Here is a 17,725-nt window from a genome sequence, read left to right as displayed (position 1 = left end):
CGTCTGCCGTCCTCGTAATTCGTACAGTGTCGCGATATGCAACGCCGGTATTGGGCGCGCTGCCCTCAGGCTGCGAAGAGCCTTGCTTTGTTCGAACAAAGCCCGCACGCTTAGTGAAATTGCAATGCCTTCAGCTTGCTCAAGCTCCAACCTGCGTTGTGGACAATGCACTCTTTCGATATCATTAATATTAGTCTCTCTTGTTAGCACAAGCAACGTTTTGCATTAATGCTGCAGTCTCGGGAATACTTGATGTAGCGGTAGCATTGCTATACGATAGAATGTATGCGAAATGAACAAAATTACCAAATTCCAGGGATGCTACGAACGTCAGTGCTAACAGGTTATGTGAAGTACCTAACTGAAACGCATAACCCAATACAAAGGATCGCGTCGCTTCGGATCACGTCGTTTTTTTTTTTTGTGAGAGGACCTATAAAAAAAGGGGTCCAGCCGAGCCGCGCATTTGTGACCGGCGGCGCGTTCCTGCCGTGAATGCCTTGCCGAACGCTCGCCTTGCGCACGCGCACTGTTCGTCTCGACGCTCCTCGAGCACGCGCTGCTGCACGCGTCGCCCGTTCGCCTGTGTGTTCCGGCCATGCTGCTGACCTGACACGGGGCGGGTGCTGTGGAACGCTCTTCCGCTTGGTCAGTGCCTTGATCCACGGCACGTTTCCGAGCGCTGCTGTCTCGTTTTAGCCCGTTCTTCTTGGTGCACAGCAATCCCTCTGCAGCTCCGCACAACAATCTCTTCAGCGCATTTACGATTCCTTTATGGTTTATTTGGGTTTAACGTCCCAAAGAGACTTAGGCTATGAGGGACGCTGTGGTGAAGAGCTCCGGAAATTTCGACTACCTGGGGGTTCTTTAACGTGCGCTGACATCGCACAGAACACAGGCCTCTGAATTTCGACTCCATCGAAATTCGACCTCCGCGGCTGAGATTGAACCCGCGTCTTTCGGGCATCGTGTTTCAGCGTCCTTACTCTGTTTCCGCCGCATTTTTGGCATGGGCTATCCGCATTACCCGACGCGGTGGCTCAGTAGTTAGTGCGCTCGGCTACTGATCCGGGGAAACGGGTTCGAACACGACCGCGGCGGCCACGTTTCGATGGAGGCGAAACGCAAAGGCGAGTGTTCTGCGCAATGTGAGTGCACGTTAAAGATCCCCAGGTGGTCGAAATTATTCCGCAGCCCTCCACTACGGCACCTCTTTCTTCATTTCTTCTTTCACACCCTCCTTTATCCCTTCCCTTCCGGCGTGGTTCAGGTGTAAACCGAGATGTGCGAGATTTTTACTTCGTCATTTTCTTTCCTCAAAAATCAATTTTTAATTTTCAGCAAATGTCTCTTTCTCCGGATTGTGATCGCTATTTATCGTGACAGCGTGTTTTTTGTTTCAAGGTTAGAGTGTGCAACCTATGGGGCTGACGGGTTAAATCAAGCCGGATTAACAGCTTGGCGTCCCGCTGTGTGGCGCGATGAGTGGCACGGTATTGCTGTTGTTGTTTCGACTGAGGGAATAATGAAAAGTTAACAGGCCCGCCCACTGGTTCCAGCTGATGCACAATCACTGCCACGTACAGATAATCGCTGCCACGGGCAGACAGTAGGAGAGTTAAGAGATATGAGAGGAAAGTTGGGAAGAAAGGACGCGCGTCTCAACAGCCGCGTCATCTGAAGCGATGACGACGGTTTAGCAACAGGTACCCCCGGTGGCAAGCAGCCCTCGCCACATATGCGAGAGCCCCTACATCATTGCTCATTAGGGCCAGGCAGCCACTTCATCGTCCCCTTCCCGTGAAGCGAAGGCTTTACTACTACCGTGCGTAGCTGCTTCGCCGTGTACAAGAGTGTGACCTTGAACCGAGGAGAAACCACGTGACAGCAATGACGTCATTCAACCGCCACCGCCGCGTTCATTGTGATCATTGGCGTTGACGATGTTCTGGACTCCGTCGATTTTGAGGAAAGGAAAGCAATTGGGGAAACGTCTCTCGCAACCAGCATGTGCTGACATTCTCCGTGACAGCAAGCGTTATCCGCGGCAAGAAACGTGCATTCTTTACGCCCGATATATAAATGAAAAAAAAATTGAAGGCTGGTTACGACAGACGGTAATCCGAAAGTTGAGCGCAGCTCTTCGCATGCCGTCTGCTACCGCTTGGCAGGTGTCGTGTTATGTTGCTAGCCACCCTCCGGAATCGTCCCGTAGCAGCTGCCTTCCGGCTGTCCATTCCTCTCGAAATGGCAGGTGGCGCTTCGCTCTGCTGCTCCCTGCCAACACGTCACCTGTCACACTAAGTAAGACGTCACCTGTCGGCTAGCATGTTACACCGGCTACGACGCGGAACTCAGGAACGGGCGAGCTGCGCTCTAAAAGGAATGAAATGAAAGAAGTCACTGCCGTTGAACGCGAAGCGAAAAGCTTCACCACGTTTGGTAAAGCAGTCGTCGCATAGGCCGGAGAATAGCCTTGAACGACCTTCAGCCCAACCACTTTAGCCGTGCATGACCGTGCGGGGTACAGATACGGGTCGAACTCTTGACCCCTGACCTTGACCCATGACCTTTAGTTGACATCTGATCTTCTGCCTTTGACATTGGGTGAGATTTGGGTTCACCTTTGAGCTTAAAAACATTCGATGGGGGTCTAATCCCCAGTGATACTGCGTCTAAGCCACGTGGGAGTGTGGGTATATGCTATAGAACGGCTGTCCATGCAGGCGCTGCCATGGACAAGCCTGAGACACTCATCAAGCGTCCTTGCTTTTCGCTGTATTCCAGGGTTAGCCAAGTTAAATTGAAAATTGTTTTTTTTTTCTTCTCAAATAGCGAACTATAGGGAAAGCTTGCGCGTGTGTCGAAAATTTATTGAATACGGCGGGGCTTATCGCTTCTTTGTTGCTGTGGGGGAGGGCTGATCCCGTTTGTGTGAAAATTAAGACCATGTGCGCCAGCTAGGGCCGAGCACTCAGTTCTTCAGTGCAAAGGGTTTACGACGCTGTTTGGGGTCGCTGCGTCACGGTGCATGCCACTATCGGCTTGCACAGCTGTCTGAGTTGGGACGGCTGTTGCGACATATGCTCTCGACCACTCTATACAGCATTTTCGGTCACTGACCATGTCAAATATGTTAATTGCAGTCAGCTGCGCACTTTAACATGGTCAGTAAACCGAAGACTGATTCTGCTGACCTCTGTGCTGACCTGACCAGACGGCTTTCGATCAAACCATCGACTAAGTACTCTATACCAGCTGTCTTCCCGTTGAGCAGACGAGGGAAGGGACAAGAGGTGCTCGTTATGACATGACGGAAGCCAACAGTCACCGAAACCAAGAAACGTAGGGGATTCCTTCTTAAATAATTTGTGGTGTTCATCAGTGGAGGCTTAATAGGGCAATCACTTTTTAAATAGTCTCTTTGCGACTTTAAACCACCATAAAGAAGCGAACCTTTTTAAAGATAATTCATTAGAAAGCAGAAGAAAAGCAACCACATGCCGCCGGTGGGATCCGAAACCCACGACCTCTGAATTTCGCGTCCGGTGCTCTACCAACGGAGCTCCGGCGACGGCTGTCCAGTATTCTGCTTTCGGCAGTGTATATATGCGTGTCGTAACGATCGCTATGATCGCAAACGCAGCCGATATATAGAGCCGACGTTAAATATGCATTTTCGGCCCGCAGCGGTGCCTTCGGCCAGCGGTGGCAACCAAGCCACCCCTCCTGCTCCGTCGCCCGCCGGTCCCTCGCGGGTTTCGTTCGCGCAAGCACTCCAGCAGGGCGCCGCGGCCAGCCCGCAGCCGCGCGCCGTCAGCGGCGGCCCGACCACGGCCGCGGAGCCCAGCGCTCAGCCCAGCGCCTCCCGTCCCAGCTACGGGGCCGCCGCCGCCTCGGGTTCCGCCAACGTAGCTGCCAGCAACCCCCGGCCTGCATCCGCAGCAGCCGCCGTGAGTGGCAGTCAGCCGGCAGCAGCTGGCCTACCACCGTCGCCACCATGCACGCCGCCCGTTGCGGTGACACAGCAAACCTCCGAAGCTGGCGACCAGGCCACTCCGGGTGACGATGTCAGGATCAAGGTGCGTACTGTTTCACGGAAAGGGCTTCTTCTTGAGGCATGCCATGTAGCTCGTTTAACCTCGTTATAACGAAGCTGAAAGTTCGTTCCCGGCTTTTGCTTTGTTATATGCAGTGTTGAAGGAGCTCCCGAGGGGAATCGTAATTCGTTCGTTATATCCATTATATCGTTATAAACCATGCTGTGCAGCTAGTTATGCCAGCGGTCCAAATACAGTTGAACCTCTTTACAACGAAGTTGAAGGTTTCCGGCAATTACTTCGTTATAACTGTAGCTTCGTTATAGTCCCTGTTGGCCGAGCTTCCACGTGCAATCATAATTTCTTCGTTATATTAGTTTCGTTATAAACCGCTTCGTTTATAAGTTTATAAGTTATAAGTTAGGTTATAAGTTATAAGTTTGCGACGTAACAACCGGATATAAATGAGTGGTTTGAATCCGACCGCGCTGCTTCATTTCGGTGGAGGCGAAGCGCAAAGGCACCCATGTGCGGTGCGATGTCAGTGTACATTAAAGCTCCCCAGGTGACTGCAATTATTCCGGAGCCCTCCACTACAGCACCTCTTTCTTCCTTTCCTCTTTCACGCCCTCCTTTTTCTCTTCCCTTATGGCGCGTTTCATGTGTCCGCCAATATGTGAGAAAGATACAGCAGCATTTCCTTTCCCTGAAAATCAATTTTCAATGTTCACAGTTTCTTCTGTGAGGTTCAGGGCCTCAGTCATGGCCTGGATAAAGGGTGGCTCAAGCAATTGGTGCGTCGTCAGGTTTAGCCTTTGTGTTCAGTACATATACGCCGGCGGCCGAGTGTTGTGTTGCCAGCGTATGAAATATTTGTTTATAAAACGAAAGCTTTACTGGCCGCAGGTTGCGCAGTTTCGCATGATTCCTGGAGAGCCTTGCTGCGCATGCACGACGAGCAGTGATGACACACGGCCCATTTTTCTCTCTCGCTCTCTATCCACTACTGCGCATGCGCCACTGGTAGCACCGAGCCACAAGTAATCCGCCGCTGCGCACCGCCGCGCCTTTCCTCAAAATCCAACTTTCAATTTTGTTTTCTCGTTCCTCTTTGCCTCCCTCCTTTATGCCTTCCTTGTCGGCGCGGTTAGAGTGTCCGCCGAGATATGCGAGATGATTACTGTGCCATTTCCTTCCCTCGAAAAGTAAACAAAACAAGTGAGCCGACAGCGTTCATAGTTCATTGGCGTTGACAACTTGGCAAAGACCGTTTTTTCACGAATGTAAAGGCGCACAACCGACTCTGTGGGTCAGTGGAGAGCTCAATATCGCTTTCGCTTTGCATATTCTGGATTAGCTGGGCTGATCCAACCCGCCGCGGTGGCTCAGTGGTTAGAGCGCTCGGCTACTGATCCGGAGATCCCGAGTTCGAACCCAACCGCGACGGCTGCGTTTCTATGGAGGCAACACGGTAAGGCTCCCGTGTGCTGTGCGATGTCAGTGCAGGTTAAAGGTACCCTGGTGTTATTAATTAATTGGTTTTGGGGGAAAGGAAATGGCGCAGTATCTGTTTCATATATCTTCGGACACCTGAACCACGCCGTAAGGGAAGCGACAAAGGAGGGAGTGACAGAAGAAAGGAAGAAGAGGTGCCGTAGCGGAGGGCTCCGGAATAATTTCGACCACCTGGGGATCTTTAACGTGCATTGACATCGCACAGCACACGGGCGCCTTAGCGTTTTTCCTCCGTAAAAACGCAGCCGCCGCGGCCGGGTTCGAACCCGGGAACTCCGGATCAGTAGTCGAGCGCCCTAACCACTGAGCCACCGGGGCGGGTGTACCCTGGTGGTCGAAATTATTCCGGAGCGCTCGACTACATCACCTCTTTCTTCCTTGCTTCTTTCACTCCCTCCTTTATCTCTTCCATTACGGCGCGGTTCAGGTGTCCAACGATATGTGAGACATACTGCGCATTCTTTCCCCCAAAACCAATTATTATTATTAATTATTATCGGGCTCATCCACATTAATTTTTTCCGGGGTGGGGGGGGGGAGGAAATGGCGCAGTACCTGTCTCACATATCGGTGGATATCCGTAATCCGTCATAAGGGAAGGGACAAAGGGGGGGTGAAAGAAGTGAAGTAGTGCCGTAGTGGAGGGCTACGGGACAATTTTGACCGCCTGGGGATTTTTAACGTGTACTGGAAACGAACAGCAAACGGGCGCCTTAGCGTATTCTCTCTCCAAAGAACCGCAGCCGGTGCGGTCGGGTTCGAACCTGGGAAACCGGATCAGCAGCCGAGCGTTCTAACCAGTGAGCCATCGCGGTGAGTGTATTGTCTTTTTCAGTCACTCGTTAAATAAGCTTTTACTCCAAGCTAAATGAGCTATCGTCGAATCCAAACATCCACTCTGGCAAACTGATGTTTCCTTGGGCCGTAGCTGTTTATACTTATAAATTATGCTTCTGCACATTCTCTTTTCAAAGAAAGAGTCCCGTATGTTGCTCATCTTTCGCTGTTAATAAGCGGCTGGCGCGTCCTTTCGACCTCCACGAATGCCGAAATTTCCACGGTAGTTCACTTTGCGGAGCTTCGCCGCCGGGCGCCGGTTTTGTTTCATGAGGATTAAATTTTTCTAATTTTGTCGCCCCAATCGCGACGAGTGTGTGAGTGAGTGAATAAACTTTAGTGCTGTAATAAAGGAGTCTTGCTGCTTGCTCGAAGATTGCCGATGTCTTCCAGGTTGAGCGTGGTTGGCGCTCCTAGTCCAAGGCACCACTGTACCTGCCCATCCGGCATGCGTGGCTCACTAGGTCTCTTAGGACCTTGAGCTGGCTGCTGGTTAGCCGGTTCCCACTGCTCCACACTTCGCTCTTTATTACCTCGGAAAGCTACATTGTGTATGCATTCCCGTGTGATATGATACAGCGTGGGGGTTGCCCCGCACCACGGACATGCATCCCTATACTGCTCCGGATACATCTTATGTAGAATGTGAAGGTTGTTGAAGGCTCCTGTTTGGAGTCTTCTCCAACATGTCGCTTCATGTTGTGTTAGCAGAGGATGTGGCGGGGGTATTTGCGTCTTCTGCCTTTGATGAGGTTGAGGATAGCTGCGTACGTGAGCTCTACCGTCATCTCCGGGCCGTCCGAGGCATTTGACGCACCAGCTCGGATAGTCAGCTCGCGAGCTAGCTTGTCCGCCTTCAGATTGCTTTCGATTCCGGCGTGTCCCGGCACCCAGTAGATCCTATGTTGATCTTTTCGTTGGGTCGCTGCGTTTTCAAGAGAATTATTAGTGTTTTCTTGTTGATTCTTCCTACCATGTAGCGTCTGCACGCTTCTTGGGAATCTGTTGTGATTGTGAGAGATTTGTTGGTGCGATAAGCCTCGGCTTCCGCTAGAGGTACGGCTATCTCCTCTGCTTTAATTATCGTCCCATCTCTCGTGGATGCGCCGCTGATGAGGCAAACCTCCTTTGTTGTGACAACCGATACCGTTTTCTTGATGTTTTGGCTACGAGTCCACGGGTACAGAGTGGCGTTAGTGTAGACTACCTGATCTTGTGTGGCTATCTTCGCCTCTACATATGCAGCTCTTGACTGTCTTCTGGCTGCGTGTAGATTTGGATCCATATTCCTGGGTATTGGGCTGACCTCGTAGGGTCGACGTATTTCGTCTGGGATGTCTGCCGATCTATCCTCTATGTCGTGGACCCCCTTATAGTTCAACCTCCGTAGGAGCTCCCTCCCTGTTGCCGAGTTCCTTAGCCTTTGTATCTCTGACATGACTTGTGCCCTGCTTAACTCGTCGAACGTGTTTTGCAGCCCCAGTTCTGCCAGCTTGTCGTTCGACGTGTTTCTGGGTAAGCCCAAAGCTGTCTTGTAGGCTCCTTTGATTAGGACCTCTGCCTGATTTTCTTCACTTTTCAGCATGCTGTGATATGGAAGTAAGTAAGTTATTCTGCTGATGACTAGGCTGTTCACCAGCTTCAGCGTGTCGCCTTCCTTCCACAGAAATAGGGAAGATTTCTGTGGGCGACAATGTACTGTGACGTCACCAGCTGCATGCCCCTCGATATTTTCTTGGAGTTTGCTCAAGAAAAAAAAATAAGACCTCTTTCTATGGTCACTTCACACAAACAGTGGTCGGTCGCTTATGGTCTCCAGTTTATTCAGTCAACGCGCCGAGAGGTTCTGTGACAGTATGCATGACGACAAGCTTCTGTCTCGATGTCACACTTTAAGGGAAACCCAGTTTTAGTTTCGGCGTTCTTTGTTTTTGCTGTTTTAAAGGGCTTCTACTGAGGATTTTGAAAAACGGTTTCTGAGGCGCAGAGAAAGGACTTAAGAAATGTGATGCGTAGTGGAACATAATGCCACGTCTAAAAACATTCAAAACCGCCCACAGTTGAACTTTGAGTGGTTTATAATCCTTGCAAGAAATGCTTCTACAGCTCTTGCGCCACCATGGCCTTGGTTCCCTGAATAAATAAGTTAAGGCAGGGAAAAAACTAGTAATTACTGTCTCGAATTTGATGAACACACCGACCACGCAGTGCGGTTCCTTGATTTTGCAATCGTCACGATCGTCCATGTCATATGTGCGCAAGATAGCACAAGGATCTGAAATATATTCTGAGGAAAGTGCAGGGTCGGTCAAAAGTTCCCAGGCCACAGGGACTGTTTTTGAGCTGTATAATAAGGCAGACATGACACCCTCAAACACTCAAAATATCCATTGAGGGCGGAAGAGGCTTTTGTTCTCTGCGAACCTTGATAGCTTTATTCGCGTCTTAAATGCCATGATATACTGCTCAAAAGAAGCAAGCCCTGTGGCCCGGAGACTTTTGACCAGCCGTGTATATAACCTAGCTCAACCACTATGTTCTCTCGTCATAAACACCTGAACCATATATTTCTACATTGAGCACAGAAGCCACAATCCCGAGCGAAGGTTGGCGAGCTCTTTTCAGAGACTTTTTCACGCACGCGCATTTCTACGCCTCGCGCTGCTGCGTATTTTTTTTCAGATTTGTCTGTCGGTTAAATTCAAAAGTAAGGCAGCTGCTATGGCCACTGCAAGTAATAAGCGTCGCTTCGGCGGTTCAGGAGCCCCCCCCCCCCCCCCGACCCCATTCTACAGGGGATAACTACCGAACTCATCGGCAGCCGGCGGTGGGGCCGATTGGGTAGGGCTGGCTGAAGAGCGCCGACCTGTGAGCATGAAAAGAGTGATGAAAAGATATAGGAAGTCTCGAATACGCTGAAATTTAGATATTGACTGCAGATAGCTACGCTTGCACGAAACATTTAAAACATTCTCACTGGAGCATATCAATGATCAAGCGCCGTCCTTTAATGGGCTCGCTACAACGCACGGGGTGCAGGAGGCTTTTTTCATTAAGACTCACCGGAACCGGTCCTTCAGTGTAGTGTAGATCGAAGACCATTCGGTCAAAGTTAAGTGACGCTCAACACACGAGACAGTGCGTGCATCCTTAATTGTTCATGCTCTGCTCTAATTGCCACCAATCACGGCGCAGGAGCTCGAGCGAACCCTGCCCTCTCACTTCCCACGGCGGCCTGCCCACGGCCAGCTGGGCCGGACCATACAACTTCTTGCCAACCACTTCAGCATTGAGATACCGACCGGCAGCATCTACCACTACGACGTCGACATCTCTTCAGAGAATGCCCAGGAGACCAAGGTTCCTGAGCAGAAAAAGTACCGATGCCTCAGTACAAAGATCAACAGGATAGTCATCGAGCTCCTAGTAAAGAAGTACCGGCAAGACCTGGCCAACTGCATCCCGGCTTTCGATGGCCGCAAGAACCTGTACACGCGCCGCCAGCTCAACTTCCGCGAGCGCATATTCACAGTCGACCTCGAGGAAGACCAAAGATCCCAGAAGTTTATAATCAAGATCCAGTACGCGGCCACAGTGAACCTGGACGCCCTGCATGGTGTCTTCCAAAAGCGCGTACAAACTGTGCCGCAGGAAGTCCTCCAGGCCATCGACATCGTCTTGAGGCACAGCCCCTCGATCAACCTTGCACCGGTTGGACGCTCGTTCTTCAGACCGCCTGGACCCAACGAGCACAATGACCTCGGAGGAGGCCGGGAGGTGTGGTTTGGCTACTACACGAGTGTTCGACCCGCCCAATGGAAGCCCATGCTTAACGTCGACATGTCAGCAACAGCATTCTACGAGTCGCTTCCACTGGTCGACTTCATGTGCAGGTTCTTAAGCGACAGCCGTCGTGTGTTGACGCCCGCGGACTTCCGGTCATTGCGCGAGAACCAGTACGTGCGCCTGAATAGGGAGCTCAAGGGACTCCGTGTCAAAGTGACGCACCTTCCGTACCCGCGCAAGTACAAAGTGGTCAAGATCACAAGAGAACCTGCGAAAGAAATCTATTTTGAATCAGAAGGTAGTCAGATCTCCGTCGCAGACTACTTCCAGAGCCGCTACAGACGCTTGTCGTACCCGAACTTCCCTTGCGTGCAGAGTGGTAGCCCGACGCATCCGGTCTACATTCCTCTTGAGGTGTGCGAGCTGGCCGAAGGCCAGCACTGTCGGAAGAAGCTCGACGAGAGTCAGACCGCCGAGATGATCAAGCGCACGGCCCAGCCGCCAGCCAAGCGCTTCCAGGAGATTCGTCAGTCTGTGCGCGACATGGTCAGCAGCTCGGACAAGTACCTACGAGAGTTCGGCGTCAAGATCAACACTGAACCCACTCAGGTTGTGGGCAGAGTGCTCGACCCGCCATCTCTGGTTTTTGAGAACAACTCCATGTGCAAGCCGCGCGACGGTACGTGGGATCTCCGAGGGCAGCGCTTCTACGAGGCGATGTCCATGACAAAGTGGATTGTTCTCAACGTGAGCCGCTTCGCGCACAAGGATTCCCTGGAAAACTTCGTCAGGATGCTCATCCGTATCGGCCAAGAACTGGGCATGCGCATCGCGCAGCCGCTTGCGGTCATCACGTTCGACACAAACCGCAAGCTCATGCGGACCGTTCTCACGGAGCAGCGCCAGCAGCACCCGCAGTTGGAGATGGTTGTGGCTGTGATAACAAAAGACACGAACTACGCTGAGATAAAGCAGGTGGCAGAGACTGAGCTCTCCCTGCGCACACAATGCATATTGGACAACAACGTGGTTCAAAAGTGCAACGCAGCGCTCATCCAAAACCTGTGCCAGAAGATCAACGCCAAGATGGGCGGTATCAACAATAGTCTCCTGATGCAGGAGAAGCCGAAGCTGTTCCATAGTCCCGTGATCGTCATCGGAGCAGACGTGTCGCATCCATCGCCTGGAGACAAGGTCAGGCCATCCATCGCTGCGTGCGTCGGAAGCCTAGACGCTGTACCGTCCAAGTTTCACGCCACCATTCGGGTACAGATTGAAGACTCCGAGGCTAAGGCGCGCGTGGAAATCATCAGAGACCTGAAGGACATGATGAAAGAATTGCTACTGGCTTTCTACCGCGCCACCAGGCACAAGCCCGAGCGGATCGTCTTCTACAGGGACGGAGTGAGCGAGGGGCAGTTCTTGGAAGTCCGTAACCATGAGGTAAGCAACGGCGCCTACTACAATAGTGTGCCCACTAAACGCTCATCTTGTTAAGACAGTTTTTCCCGCATTCAATGTCACTCGTGTCATTGAATAACCTTTGTCTTTTGAGAAGGGGACAAGCTGTGCATATACGTTAATGACACCGAATTGATCTCCACAGGGTTATAATTTCAGGACATCCAGGATATTCATTTCTGGAGACGTCTTCTCGGCGTTAGTTGACCTTAGGTTGATCGCTTCTCTTCAAAAGGTGGTAAACATCCAAGACTGAGGCCTCTGGCGCGGTTTTGTACGTATCCGCTCTGCCTCTCAACCTTCTTACACACGGGTGATTATAACTGCTGCGCAGTTGACCGTCCGTTGAATTGAACGACAGCTCGAGGTGTTATACCCGTGCCACACGGTCAAGTTTTATGTCATTAATTACTTAGTAAATCAATTTTTAACGCAATTGGCGCGGAGCCACGCACTCGTATTTAATGACATTAGACAGACTAACTGGCTTTTGCGACCTTCTGAGTTCGCCACAACTCATTCGCCCGAGCACTGTATACTCTTTTCCCCATTCCGCATACAGGAAAACATTTTTTTTTGTGTGAAGTTACTATCCAGAGGATAATGGTTTATTCAAAAAGAACACCATCAATTCATATGTACTGTTATCATTTGAGCTGACACACGAGTTCTACTTTTACACTTTTGTCAAGCAAGAACAGTGGCCTATTCTACAAATTAATTTTTTTATTATATCTGAATAGCATTGCTGGGATATTGGCTCATTAACACTGTTTATATTCAGGGTTTTTTTACTGCCTTGAAGGCGGTATCTTCACCGTGATTAATTAAAGTATTTATTTACTTATATAGAGATACCTTATGCCTCCGGAGAGGCATTGTGTCATGGGGGATACAGAAGGTAGTGAAAAATAGGTTAGAAATCCAAAAATCATAGTAAATGTACAGCAAAACACACAAAAAAACAGGTGAGTTCAGATGAGATATCGCAATTCATAAAAAGGGATAAAAGTAAAAAAAAAAACACTCTGCGTCATGTAACAAAAACAGGGGAAATGCAGGAAGAGTTATACAAAAGCCAAAGAAAACATATAAGGTAAAAATAAGCAAAGCTGTGCATCCACGGAACCAAAGAGGCAATAGTTTCAAACTGCTGAAAACGAAGTTAAACGAATCCTGAGTATTTAAATGACGTGCTAACCGTTATCAACGAAGTGTTTGGGTAGATGTTTGGAAAAGGTGCCATGATTACCCTGCAGGGCGATGCAGTCCGGAAGATCGTTCCAGAGACGAATGGCACGCGCCATAAATGCCATAAATGCCATATATGCCATAAATGCCATATATGCCATAAATGCGGCATAGCTGTAGTTATTATGTAATCAATGTTATATGTAGGAGGGACGTTGTAGATGTGCTGGCGGTGAATCAGTGGCATGGACATATTTGTGAAAGATAGATAAAAGGGCAGTCTCGCGATGAATTTGCAAGGGATGCATGGAGCGAAAGTTTGATCTTCAGTTTGGTTGCACTGGACTGATAAATAATTTTGCGAAATGAGACGACAAGCCCGATTCTGGACAGCTTCCAACTTATTAGATATTTCTGATAAGGTGACCAGATGGATGAAGCGTACTCTAGCTGCGGTGCTACAAAAGTAATGTAGGCTTGTTTATGCACGTGAGGGGTAGTGCATTGCAGGTTACGGCGAAAGAAAACTAGTAACGGGAAGCATTGGCGAAAGTGTTGGTTGTGTGTTCAGCCCTAAAAAGTTTGGTGAAATATGGACGCCTAGATGCTTATACTGCGTAGTACGAGCCAAAGTATCGTTATTATTGTGGTATGGAAAATTCGAAGTGACTGATTTTCGGCTAAAAGTAATTATCTTACACTTAGAAATGCTTAAAGTCATTAGACACGTTTTACACCAGTCTTTTATGCAATCGAGGTGACTTTAAAGTTCAAGGTGGCCATTAGTAAATTTTATTGGCCAATAATTAATGCAGTCGTCAGCAAATGTGTGTATCTAAGATGAGATTGTTGCTGGCAGGTCATTAATGTAAATTAAGAATAGTAATGGACCGAGGAGGCTTCCTTGCGCCACGCCCGATGTAACATCGGAAACAGGAAATTAATAATTGTTAACGGTGAACTGCTGGTGATTAGAAAGAAAACTACGGGCCCATGACAGAGTTAAATAATTTAATTTAAGTGCATAAAGCTTAGATATTTGTCGGCAATGTTCTACCCGATAAAATGCTTTGGCAAAGTCCAAAAAGGTGCAAGTGGGCAGTTTTCGTGCGAGTGTTTGTTGCCACTTTTGAAAACCGGTACAACATTTCCTATTTTCCAATCGGTGGAAACCTCACCTGTAGATATTGTCTGCTTAAAGATATGAAGGAAGATGATGCTGGAGACAGAAATGGCATTTCTTTAGTATTTTGAATTGATTTCATCAACACCAGAAAAAGAGGGTACTTGGTTATTTATCAGGTGTACTAAGCCATAAAGTGTAATGTCAACAGGTGCCATGTACGGGTAACCAAAATAAGGTACATACGAGATGTTAGGATTATCTTCTTGGGTGAAAATATATGCGAAAAACGAGTTAAATGCTTTAGGAGATTCGGCATCGAAGTAGGGGGTGCTGTGAACGTCATGCATTGATATATCATTACTGACACTGTTCGGACGTATTGTCTTGAAGGACTTGCTTTTATTGTTCTTAAGTAGCGCAGTAAGGGCTTTTTGTCGTCACAAAGGCCAGGACAAAACAGCTTTAGGTTGGTTTTATATTTACCCACGCGCAGGGCGAACATTCGTGCTTTGTATTTTTGTACAACCGTTTTTTTCTTATTTCTAATGCGTTGATGCTTTCATGTAAAGCAAGAGTTAGGTTTATGATTTGATAGCGTGATAAGCGGGACATGTTTGGCTACTATTTCGGCGAGCTTCTCTCTAAATTGAACCCGCGGTTATCTTCTTCTGACCTATATTGAAAAGTGGGTGTCAGAATATTATCAGAAAACATTTGAATTTCGTCATTTATTGGATTGTAATCTCCTCTGTTTAGTCGCGAATCTGTAATGTCAATAAATCTGCCAATAAATGATAATGTCGTTAAATCTGGACGTGTAGCGCCAGCTCCGAAAATAATGGCATAGGCAAACTTAAGGTTACAAATATCTGCGGTTATTTCTAGTGCGCGTGTGGCACGGGTATTAAAAGGAAGCGCCACCTGCTGTTGAGATCTGAGCTCAGTAGAGATACGCAGTTGGACCAGTCTACCGACCCGCTGAGTCGGCCAAGTCGGCGGCATTTCCGGTTGCCACATCTTGCTATCCTGGCTAATATAAGTACAACTACAACTTCCATTATAGTCGGATACAACCCAAGAACCGAGCGGCTTTTCCCCCTGAATGGACTATCTTGCAGCCAATGGCGTAGACCAATTCTCATGAGCCTGCTTGGGTAACCACGTAGGGAGTTGTAGATGAAAGGGGTTAGTCTCCCCCCTTACAGGGAAGACTATTGTCACTGTCACGGCGCTCACCGCATTGCCAGCCTTGAGGGTTCGTGATAATAAGCCGAAGCCATTGACTGGAAGGGGGTCCTTTTACGGAGAAAAGCGGCTTCATTCTTGAGTGTATCCAACTATATTCGGATTAGTGTAGCCAGAAAAAAAAATACCGCGAAGTGGCACAAGGAAAACAACGGCTGAGCGGTGAAGCCTGACGTTCCTGTACTGAATTTTCTTAGCTCTGTGTGCTTGTTCACTTTAGGCATACTCAAACACCGTGCTTGCACAGAAATTTTAGTTCAGTGAAGTCAACTAGGGAGACAATGCCCAGAGTTATGTACAAACCGATCACGTGATCCAGAATGTTGACCGCGTGAACTCAATTTAGCGGAGTATGCCGAATAACTGCAGCCGACTGTTATTCATTTCAGCGTCAGTTGGAAAAGCTGCACTTCCGTTGAACTGAACGATAGCTTAAACGGCTCGTTTAACCAGAGTACAACCGATAATAGCATTGCTTAAAAAAACGGTGATCTTCGCCGTACACTCTTTTTGAAACGACAATTGTATAAGATACGACAGCATAGTTCGTGAACATCCAAATTGTTTGGTTTACATTCTGAACTAGGTAGATATCGTGATGATTCGAATGGCCTTTCAGCCTTGACCGACATTTTTGTTTCGGCTCTCAAATCTCGCAGGTGAGCGCCATCCGGCTAGCGTGCAAGGAACTGTCTCCCAACGAGACCTACGAGCCAGCGCTGACGTTCATCGTGGTCCAGAAGCGGCATCACACGAGGTTCATGCCCGCCAACGACCGCGACGGCGTGGGCAAGTGTCGCAACGTCCCACCAGGCACGACCGTAGACTCGGTGGTCACGCACCCGCTGGACTTCGACTTCTTCCTCTGCAGCCACTTCGGCATCCAGGTAGGCGTCCTCTTCTCCGCCCTTGTTGCGATTGTCAGTGGGAACAAATGGTCGGCGGTGTTTTGTTTATGAATTTGCGGAGGAAATAGTCCTGGCGCCGGCGTCGCCACAGTCGCGTCGCGTCTTTAGTGCGCTACAAATTCCAGGAGCGCCTGCGGTGTAGCCTTCCACATCTTGAGGAAACGGAAGCATGGCCTTCGAGATCACCTACGCGCGAGACTGTGACGGAAGCTTTCCGCTTTACGTTGAGGCCACCAGGAGCGCTGTGTGTGACTGTGACGTCATGTTCGACTTTCGGGAAGCGGTACGGAAGTTGCGCATGGGGGGCCTCTAGGGCCAGTGCAGAGTGATGCTGTCATGTGAATGTGGTCAATGGTTTTTATTCTCGAGGTGGCGTCTACTGAGACAATGAATGCATAAGGTTGGGTGAAAAGAGAAGCGCTTGATGTTTAGCTCGAACGTTAAATCGGGAAGCGGCTTTGAAGTCTCACAAAACAGTCAAAATTGATTTTTTGTTTAAATAGTCTTGTCGTCTTGTATGCCTCGTTTTTTATGCTGTCCCGATGTCGGGACAGCGACATAGATGACGATGACCGACCAATGCACTGATGACAGCCAGCCAGGAAATAATAGCTATTCACTGTATTTAGTGGCGCAAGGGCATCTAAGGGCAGATAAAGCCAGAAACATGTTGTGCATGCCGCATTAGGAGCAGGGCAAGCGCATGTTGTGCTTATGGGCTCTGCTGGTTTTTGTATATTGCGTTTAAACACTGTCCTTCGCACGTAATGGCGCATTTAAACCGCAAACACCACGCCACATCACATCGCACCACAAGCAGGACCACACCGCACCACCACATACCAGGACACGACGCGACACAACATGACACGGCCCTTGGAATTCTCGCATGTGAATAAATGTACCACTCGGCGCTCCCGCAGGGCACCAGCCGGCCGGCCCACTACTATATCGTGTGGGATGACTCCAAGTTCAGCGCGGACGACCTGCAGAGGGTCAGCTTCTACCTGTGCCACACATACTCCCGGTGTGCAAGGAGCGTGAGCATCCCGGCCCCTGTGTACTACGCGCACCTGGCCGCCTTCCGCGCAAAACAGCACATCGCCAGCAAGCTGGAGACGTCTGGTGTTGTCAGGGAGCCGCCTGAGGGCGGCGGAGACGCAGTGTTGACCACTGCCCAATACGTGGAGGCCGTCAAGGTGCTGCAGGAACTGCAGGCCTCCATGTACTTCGTGTAATGGAGGAGGTTCTCCGCTGCCCATGCATTCCGGTTACGGTGAGCCTGGAGGCGTACCACGGACGTCATACCCAACAGTTCTGGAGAAAAGCAATTTGGAACGGGAAAACGTTTAAAGGCCTTTGCAGGGAGGGTGTTACATGCGGTATAGGGAGGGTACTACGAGCGCATTGTTCCTCATATATTGTAAGATTCTACGACAACGATCAATATATTCCCGACCTCCCGCCTGCAGGCTTGCCTTTTTTTGTTATTAACGTTTTTGCTACAGTCCAAAGCGTTCCTCATTGGTTTTCTATTACAGTCATAACTGCTCGATGCGAGTGATGGAAACAATGTAAAAGGAAGGTTTTTCCAGATATCGGAAGAATGGACCTTA

At 49.4% G+C, this 17,725-nt stretch overlaps 1 protein-coding gene across 1 annotated transcript; it reads left to right on the top strand.

Annotated features, from left to right (window-relative positions):
- Positions 1-3,671: 3,671 nt before the first annotated feature.
- LOC144102233 (protein argonaute-2-like) lies at positions 3,672-17,428 on the top strand. The gene is made up of 5 exons (XM_077635543.1): positions 3,672-4,082; positions 9,588-10,025; positions 11,079-11,621; positions 15,861-16,088; positions 17,033-17,428. The coding sequence occupies exons 1-5, from the start codon at positions 3,672-3,674 to the stop codon at positions 17,345-17,347; spliced, it is 1,935 nt and encodes a 644-aa protein (XP_077491669.1). The 3' UTR covers positions 17,348-17,428.
- The last annotated feature ends 297 nt before the right edge of the window (positions 17,429-17,725 follow it).

Source organism: Amblyomma americanum, chromosome 8 (genome assembly GCF_052857255.1).
Source record: "Amblyomma americanum isolate KBUSLIRL-KWMA chromosome 8, ASM5285725v1, whole genome shotgun sequence".
Classification (NCBI taxonomy): Eukaryota; Metazoa; Arthropoda; class Arachnida; order Ixodida; family Ixodidae; genus Amblyomma; species Amblyomma americanum.
Note: the sequence above shows the minus strand (reverse complement) of the source record. Positions and strands in the feature narration are given on the sequence as shown.